This window comes from Pimephales promelas, chromosome 17 (genome assembly GCF_988280905.1).
Source record: "Pimephales promelas chromosome 17, fPimPro1.hap1.1, whole genome shotgun sequence".
In the NCBI taxonomy this organism is placed as follows: Eukaryota; Metazoa; Chordata; class Actinopteri; order Cypriniformes; family Leuciscidae; genus Pimephales; species Pimephales promelas.
The window spans coordinates 27,886,347-27,895,549 of NC_142785.1; the positions used below are offsets into that span (position 1 = coordinate 27,886,347).

Genomic DNA, 9,203 nt, shown 5'->3' on the forward strand with positions numbered 1-9,203 from the left:
ACCATAACTAACTTGTATAAATCGACACCTTATCATTATGGTGATTCATGAACAATTCTTATGAGCCAATTCTTTTAAAAAGTCCAAAAGACTTGCAAATCAGTCATTTGTTCCCTCAAAAGTGCTAAAAGAATTATAATGGTATCAGAATCGTTTAGTGAAATTTGAATCAGAACCAGAGTCATGGAGTCGCAAACACACTTCTGTGGCATTTTTATTGACCTGGGAGACTGTCAAGATCGTAAACTCTATGCAAAGCGAACGTTTGCACCTTTTCGTCAGTGTCCAGCTGTGTTTGGACCACACTGAGATTCTAACTGATACATGAATACAGCTAGACTGTACTGTTGGCAGATATCATGATCTAAAGTGGTGGTGGTCTGTGTGTAAAACTCAATGAGAAGAGAACCGTGGGATCCAACTTAAATATCAGGCACAGCTGGCCACCGGATGACTCTTCTGGGCTGGCAGGGCCCACTCTAATGTTTTATCTGAATGTTTTCTTTGCTGGAAACCATGAGAACCACACTTCAGATGTGAGGGTAAGGTTACGAATGAAGCCAAACGGACAATGAAAACTAGCCAGCAGGTTTTACAACCTTCTCATAACTCTGCATGAAGTTCCATAAATCCTGAAAAGCAAATAATTTTATCTATGAAAAATTTGCCAAACCATTTAGCAGTAAGTAACGCATTCTAAGGTCTCCAGAATCTCCCTCTTCTGTCAACATCCGATCAAATAGAGTCATATTTGTCTTAAGCAACACATTCCTGCTGCGATGTTTAAAAGGTCAAGGTTGGTTATTTGGATCAGGCCCTGAAATGCAGCTCATATTCAGACGTCTGGAAAACAATATTGCTTCTGTCTAATGATTGTAGCAAACATTTGAGACTCTGAGGACCACTGTGTACTCGACATAGTTAGGAAGGCTCTCACAGCCATGATAAGAAACCTGAAAAGAAGAGAGAACTGGGGATTGGAATATTTAGTTAGTGCATTGCATTCTTTAGCAGCAGATAAGAGAACAGTCACTGAACGGGAAAGCTGACGAGATGTGGTGTTGGGTGTTATTTGGGAACCAGAAGATTGAGGGTTCAGAACCCATGATGAGCAACCATGGCTGTCAAAATAGTGTTTCAAAGCAAGGCATTTGCATGGGGTTGCTCAAGTGAGGCTGTCGATGTCAGTTTAAATGTAATGGCAAAGCATTTTGATATTCTAATTTGGTGCTAAAGAAATGTTTTTTTTATTATTAATATTTTCAATGTTGAAAACTATAGAAAAATGTATTAACACTTAGTTGACTTCCTAATACATCAGCGCATTTGACTAATTATATCCCTTGTAAAGTAAAATGTGCACAATGTAATCATTTCCCTTGATTTACTAAATCATGGCCATGTTATACTCATTTTATCCCTTGTTTTAGTTCAATCAAGATCAAAACAAGCTAACAAATAAGTTCAACATGGCAACAATTTACTAAAACGAGAACAAATTCTTAATTTGTGGTAACAATATACTCACAATATATAGCTTTAGTAAGCAGTTCTGCTTCATATTTTTGTGGAAACCAAGATATATATTTTTTCAGGATTCTTTGATTAGAATGTTTCTTTTTTTTAAAGAAAAGTTTCATACACTCTAAACAATGCTTGGTTGTTTCAACCCAAATTTGGGTAAAATATGGACAAACCCAAATGTTGGGTTAAAATTTTAACCCAACTTCAACTTTCACTTTCAACTGTGATTTTTTTTTTTATAAATTACATTTTTAACCCAACATTTGGGTTTGTCCACATTTTACCCAAATTTGGGTTGAAACAACCCACATTTTTAGAGCGTAACACTGGAAGTGTCTTTACTGGCACGTTTGATGAATTTAATGAATCTTTATAAGCAAATTTGTGTTTATTTTTTAGGAATTTTAGGACAAAGATCAGAGAACAAATTGATACTCAACTGAACTGTAACTAAAATAACATGTGTTTATATTTAGATCTTGTCAAAAAGTGCATGACACATGTTCTTAGGAATGAACCTGTTAATGTCAAGTTCATTGTGTAATGTAAAACATTCAGACAACAGAGCAGACTTTGATTTATATGTAAAGAGTTTGAAGTGTCTTTGAGCAGAACACTAATGTGTTGTGTACACATTACACAAGAGAAAACACGCTCACCCTCTGAATCAATAAACCCAGATGCTGTGTGTATATTTAACAATGAGGCTTGCCTGTGACATCTGTTTCTAAAGTGTATGTTTGTACTTCAAAAGAACATGAGAACTACACCTCTGTGCTTTGGTAAACTCAGGGAAGTGTGTAGTAAAAGACAGCCCTCAAGTGGACCTCTGAACTGAACAAACAAAAGCAAGGTGTCGTGTCCACTGTCTGCAAACTGTTAGAATCATGTCACACTGGTGTAGAAATCAGACCTCACAGTTCAACAGATGTCTGGAGCTCACATAACTGATGGACTTGCTTTTGCATTGTTTTTTAAATGTTTTCTAAATAAGACTAACAAGGATCAGTATGAATCTGATTAAAGGTGCATTTGCTACTCAAATCAGTTTATCCCCCCAGTGCGAAAGCCCCTACTCATTATAGAGTGTTTAACCTAATGGTAAGTGAAGCAATAATAGTGAGGTATAAGATATCAATCCACTTAATTAAGAGGACTAAGTATAAGCTGTCAACCTGTTCTGACACTAATCTTGCCGTTTATGTTTTAAACACCAACATTCTGATCTAGATTCAGCAGGTGGTTAAGCAGCTTCTAGAGAAGGTTCTGGAGCATCTAGGTGTATCCGACTAGACGAGGAGTGCTGGGAAAGCTCTTCCTCATGCTCATGCATTTTTCCTGATCCAGGAACAGAGAGTTGGCCTTGATTGACAGGTCATGCTCCAGAGACACTTTCGTCTTCACCAGGGTCTGCAGAGTGTTCTCGGCCTCCATCAATCTCTGTTTCAGCTTATGAATGGTGTCTTCAATCTCCCTCACTTCTGTAATCAACCTGAGACCAAAGCAAAGACAAGGAGAACAGAGCTTTTTTACAAAACATAAGTTGTCTGTGTATGAGACCTTTTCATGACGCATAACACAAATATTGTTTGCTTGTTTTTAATGATTAAATAGGTTACCTATGGTGAGGGTTGTCTCTGCAGAGTTCGACGTTGGGTCTACGAGTCCTCTCTTCCAGGCGGGTTTGGGCCACTTTAAGTGGGTTCTCTTTGTCTCGGATTGCCTTTTTTAAAGCTTCAATCAGCATCTCAGTCTGGAAGATTTCCTGAAGTGTCTGAATGTGGAAACAAGAAAGCAAGAGAGAGAACGAGAGTTGATTGAATAAGTGACAGTCACTTATTCTCTGTGTCTGACTTCTTGACCCTTCTCAAAGGTAAAACCGGTCCAGTCAGGTACACTTACTTCTACTGTATATCATAATTGACAGTCTAAAGCACTTTAATCTGAAATTAGGATAGAATTGCTCTCTTCTGGGCAGATTTCCTGTTCTCACCCAGCCACACAGCCATCCCAGGACAAAGCGGAGAGAGCAGAAATTTAACCTCATGGTAAGCAGGACAAAATTGGCTTTTTGTTTATTTTTTCAATTTAATTAGCAAATTACTTAAAAGAATTAAAAATGCCACAAAACTTTATTTAATTTGTTCTTTACAGAAAATGTAATTTTACAAATTACCTTGCTTATTAATTATTTGGTTTGCCAAACTATATTGTATTATTGTAAGTAAACTAACATTTAAGCATGGCAGAGTAGAAAGTTATAAGCAATGTTAAATTAACTTCAAAATGTCTTTATACTGACTGATGTGATGTATCTGAAAGGATTTTATAGTTCTCCTCGTTACAGTAGGCCCCTGTACATAATGGTCATAAAAAATATTCAGGATCAAGTGTCTAGTTACAGAGACATCTTACACACTCCCTCACGAAGACATTTTGAAGTAATCTCATTTTGACCAATCACCATCATTAATGATGTTAGCTGTTTATTGGTTACCTCATACCTCTGATTATAGCCATCAAGGGCTTAAACATTATGGACATCTGACAGAGCTTCTTCATGTCCTTCATTAACCCCATCTACAATAGACTCCAGAGCTTCCCGTCTACATCTTTACAGCATACAAAAGCAAGCAAGGAAAATGGGGTTTACTTTGGGCCCTCTCCAGTCAAAGTGAAGTAAGGAAGAAGGAAGTAGTATTATTAAGTAGTAGTTCAAACAATACTACTATGAGAAGAATACTACTGTTTTTCCAGCTTCCAGTAACTCCTACTTATATTTACTATAATGCATTGCTTTTGAGATAAGGTCAAATAAAATCAAACTGCTAAAGACCTGATTTATAAGCCAGTTTTCACTTGATTTGACTAGAACTTGGACCAAAATGAGCTGTGGTTACCTTGGCCAGGTGAGTTTGCAGATTGTTCTTGGTGTCTGCCGTCTCAGAGATACGGTTGGTGAATGACACGTTTACGGCGTTAAACTGGTTCCACATCTCGTTTGAAGTGGCATTGAGCAGAATCTCAATCTCATCACGGAGTTTGTGAGATGCGGCGCGTTGGCTCTGAGAATGCAGGATGTTGTCGTCGGTGAACTTCGACCAGGATTCTGGAAGACTGATGCTGTTGAGACCATGAAGAAAGTAATATTGACTCATCATTCATTGGACTTAATTGTTGTTTTTTGAATAACATAAAGCTTACGATGGGTCCAGGCGATCGATTCCTCTATAGTAGCTGATTCCATCAGAGGTGTTCCTGAGATGGTGACACCTGTCGTCGATTCTCTGAGCGGTTACCTTGTCACTCAAATCTCTCTCCAGCTCGTGCTGTGCTGCACGATTCGACCTGAGGATATTAATCAGTATAACCACATGCATTGTGTTTCAAAGACGCCATGATCATTTTTCAAACTGTAAGTATGGAATTTAAAATTGAAAACGAAATTGTATGGTTATTTAGAGACTCACGCTAGTTGAGCAATAGCTCGCTCTAAATGTCGCCTCATTCTCTCCTGACATGACTTAATCACCTCCACTTCCTGCGCAAAAGGCAAAATTTTATTTAGCAAATAGAAATTACAAGGAAGAAAGAAAAGAAAGCTGGCAAGGAAATAGTTAATTAAAAAAAAAAAATCTGGTCGCATCACAGTCTGTGAAAAGAGTCCATTGACCAAACAGAATCGCATATTCCAGAGAGCCATGTATTACATTTGACGTAATCGAATGGAAAACACATTGCTTAAAGGGACAGTTCACCAAAAAATGAAAATTCTGTCAGTAATTATTCACCCTCATGTTGTAAAGACCTTCGTTCATCTTCGGAACACGAATTAAGATATTTTTGATGAAATCTGAGAGCTGGATCACTCCTCCATACTAGTCCATAGGCTTCTTGAGGGATTGAAACATGCCGGCCTCGAAAAGTTTTTTTTTTTTTTGCGCACAAATTATTCTCGTCGTTTAATAAACTTGGTTTTGCCACTGTAGTCACTTGGACTATTTTAACGATGTCTTTAATAACTTTTTGAGGTCGGCAAGTTTCAATCCCTCAAGAAGCATATGAACTAGTATGGGGGAGTGATCCAGCTCTCAGATTTAATCAAAAATATTTGCATTCTGTTCTGAAGAGGAATGAAGGTCTTACGGGGTTGGTACAACATGAGGGTGAGTAAATACTTACAGAATTTTCATTTTTGGGTGAACTATCCCTTTAAGAAAGCTCCTCGAAATCCTTGATTCATTACCGATATTTGCGCTTGTTTTTTGGTTTATATAAAGGCTCAGGTGACCTCACCTTAATCAAATCTTTCTCCACATCATCATGAACCAGATCAATGGACATCCGTTTCTCCCTGTGGAACAAACATTCCTGAGACACCTGGAGAGGAAAGAAAGTAATTCATATATATATAGTTTTTTTTTTTTTACAGAGTTCACAACTACATATAACAGCGCCAAATAACACATTTTAATAATGACAGGATATTACGTAATACACCTGCTCACTCAAAGTGTGACAACGGAAGCTCTAGTAAGCAATCACGTCACTATGGAAACATCTTGTGTTCATTCTCGTGGTCAGTCCTGCGAGGTGCCGGCAGTGACTCTACACTAATTTGGAACTCATCCAGCACAGCACTAGTAGTCACCATGTTTTGGTGTGGTCTCTATGGAAACAGTCTCTTACTGTGACTCAGATGGGTAACTCTGTAAAGACAGAGGTGGAACACATTGAGGTCATTGTAGAGCTAGTGCTCAGTGTGATTGAGTGTGTATATCTTACACCCATATAGGTTCTGTTACCAAGTGGTTTCTAACAATGGGTCACCTGAAACTCTGTGGGCTTTTCTAGTTACTGGGTCTTCAGCTATCACCATGACCCAAATTTGGTTGACTACAGACCACTGGAGCTGTGCCGTGCCGTGCCGCTTTCCAAGCACTGATGAAAGATTTGTTACAATTGTGAAAACAAGAAATGGCCTTTAGCTATTTTTCGAGAGGCGAAATGTGTAAATGTGTTTGTTTATAAATTATTACCATTGTCTTGCATGCTTTTGCAGATTAATCGCACTAAATGAATGTAGTAAACTATATGTATATATAAATATATCACCTGCAGTGGCCCTTCTGTCTCAGCTAGAGCTCTTTCCAGCCTTCTTTTCACATCTGTCAGTACTGATATCTCTGTCACCATGTTGTCTATCTCATGATTGAGCTCAGACCTCCAGAAGCTGATGTCGTTCAGTCTTTCTCCAATGTTCTTGCTGGTGGAGTCCTGAGTCCTGCGAGTCAGCTGGTCCTTATCCTGGATCAGTCGCATCGTGTCTCTCCGAAGCCTTTCGGCACTGTTCCGGGACGACTCTGACTCCCTGTAGTTACTCTGGTTCGACTTGTACCAGTCCTCAGGCATGTATCGTGAACTGAGAGCCGTCCTGTTAGAGGGGTAGAACATGGTTTTGGCCCGGACTAAGTCCAGGTTTTCTCTTTGAAGTGCTGATACGGTCGGGATTGCGCTGCCACTTCTAAAGTAAGAATTAGTCCTCCAGGGCATGTTTGAATTCTGATTGATGGTAAGGGCTGGCTGATGGCTCCTATAACTGGATGCTGTGGTGGATATAGCCGGCAGGAAGTGGCTGGTTTTGGGCCGAGCATAAGTGGCCATCTGGGTGGATCCAATTAGCTCCATGTGTTAACCAATTAGCCACCTTTTCCCTGGAAAATAGAACAGAATCTGCTGTGGAATGTCTTGCCTTAACATCATGAAATAGTTGAAGTGAAAATGTAAAATAGAGCAAATGAAACGTGTATTAATCAATTAAATCATTTATTTATATCCACTGCAGTAAAATAGCCCCCGTCACATACATAGCCTATGGAAAAATATAGATAGCAAAATCATTTCATTTCACAATTTGAATGTGCATTCTGTTAATTTTTACTTAATATTTTTTAATGGTATTTATTAAAGTTATCATGTTCCATGCAAGGCATTGGAGAACCATTAATCTCCTACGCTTAGAAGTAATGTTTAAAGCTTTTAAATATAATATTTTATTAATTTGTGTATCTGTTAATTTAATCTGTTAAGTGCTGAAAGCCTAATTGTAAGTCGCTGCTGTGTAAATTTAAATTAAACATCGTCACAGAACATTAATTTGCATGGCATCGTTTTAGCCTAGCGTGTCAAAAATGCGCCAAATCAAAGAAAAATCAAACCGACCAATTAACTCGAGCAATATAATCTGTAAACATCTTTATATAGGCAATGAGTTCAAATAAAGGAAACGTTCTAAACTCACCGTGTGTTTGAATGTGTCATTCGCATGAAGCGCTCGCGCACATGTGTTCAGTCTGTGCACCGTTGACAGGTGAATGCGCGCACCTGTGTGCAGAACAGTAGAGAACTCTACGCATGCGCGAGAGATTTCGGACAGCACTGTTGTGCATTATTCATAGATAAGCCCTTCACAGGTCGTCATTGCGCGAATCACTTCTGTAAGTGCTCAATCGAAAGCAAAGTTATTAAACACATCTGGTGCAGCAAACAAATATATATAGGCCTATATTATATTATATATTATATATATAAGCTGGAAAAACATCAAACATAATTTGTTTTATTTAAAATAATAACTAATAGGCATATGATCACATTATATATTTTAAAAAATCTTGAGTAAAATATTTCAATGCATACAGTAGGCTAATTTAACTGTAAATTATAAATAAGAGATATCTGAACACAAAATATTCTCAGGCCATGCTTTCTGGGCAGCCATACCCCCTGGTGAGTTATTACAGTCTCTGTCTAGAAACCATTCAGAATACATGAACTAGCAGTAACATAGTTCAACAGGGTCGAATTGATCAGCCGTGGATCAGCTGGGACAAAAGATCCTCTGAGAGACGTTATCACATTTATCTTTGTGTCACTGAATGCCAAGCATGCTTAAAGTCCAATGTGATTTGTTTTCATTCACAGTTTTCATGATTTAGTTTTCATCCAAACTAATGTATGGCGAGCAAGCGTGCAATTCTTTACCTCTGACGAAGTTTGCGTGTATAGATCCGTTTCTCTTATCTATATATATATCTTTTGTTGTTTTTTTGTGCAATTTTTGTTTGCCATTTTTCTTTCCTTTGTTATATAGATTTGGTCTTTTTTTCCTGGGACTGTTTCCCCTCTCAAGGACTGTCAATAATCCGCACTTTAACATCGAGTATTGTCATCATTTATTTTTTTTATTTTTTTAAATTTTTTTGTGTGTGTGTGTGAACCCAGTTTCGCTGCACAGCGGGCCTGCAAAGACATGTTAGCTCACACTGTGTTTTCATTTGCAACTGTAAAGGTTAGTGAGGGCAGTCATCCTCAACTTTGCATTCAGGGCTGATGTCTGAGCAGATAATCTCCATGTCTGTAGTAGGATAATGTTTCAGATATGATAATATACGCTAACTTTCGCGGATACTTCAATGTTTGATTCCTGAGTGTTTCAGTACTGCAGTTACTTTTGTCTTAACTGACCATCTAACCCAAGGTGTTTGGTGTAATGAGAAAACAATTCATGCCCAGAGGAGATGGGGATGGGTCTATTTTCTATGTGCAGTGAAAATATACTTTTATTATTTTTTTTTTAAGACTAGGAAACAGCACTGTTAATATTTCACAAATGAAAT

General features: G+C 38.0%; 1 protein-coding gene across 1 annotated transcript; it reads right to left on the reverse strand.

Moving 5' to 3' along the window:
- Window positions 1–1,838: 1,838 nt before the first annotated feature.
- Window positions 1,839–7,897, reverse strand: tekt3 (tektin 3). The gene is made up of 8 exons (XM_039665281.2): window positions 7,826–7,897; window positions 6,640–7,238; window positions 5,821–5,904; window positions 4,995–5,065; window positions 4,729–4,872; window positions 4,425–4,647; window positions 3,144–3,298; window positions 1,839–3,016 (listed from the first exon to the last, which is right to left on the reverse strand). Exons 2-8 carry the CDS (start codon window positions 7,210–7,212, stop codon window positions 2,800–2,802), a joined length of 1,467 nt encoding a protein of 488 aa, XP_039521215.1. The 5' UTR covers window positions 7,213–7,238; window positions 7,826–7,897; the 3' UTR covers window positions 1,839–2,799.
- Between the last annotated feature and the right edge of the window lie 1,306 nt (window positions 7,898–9,203).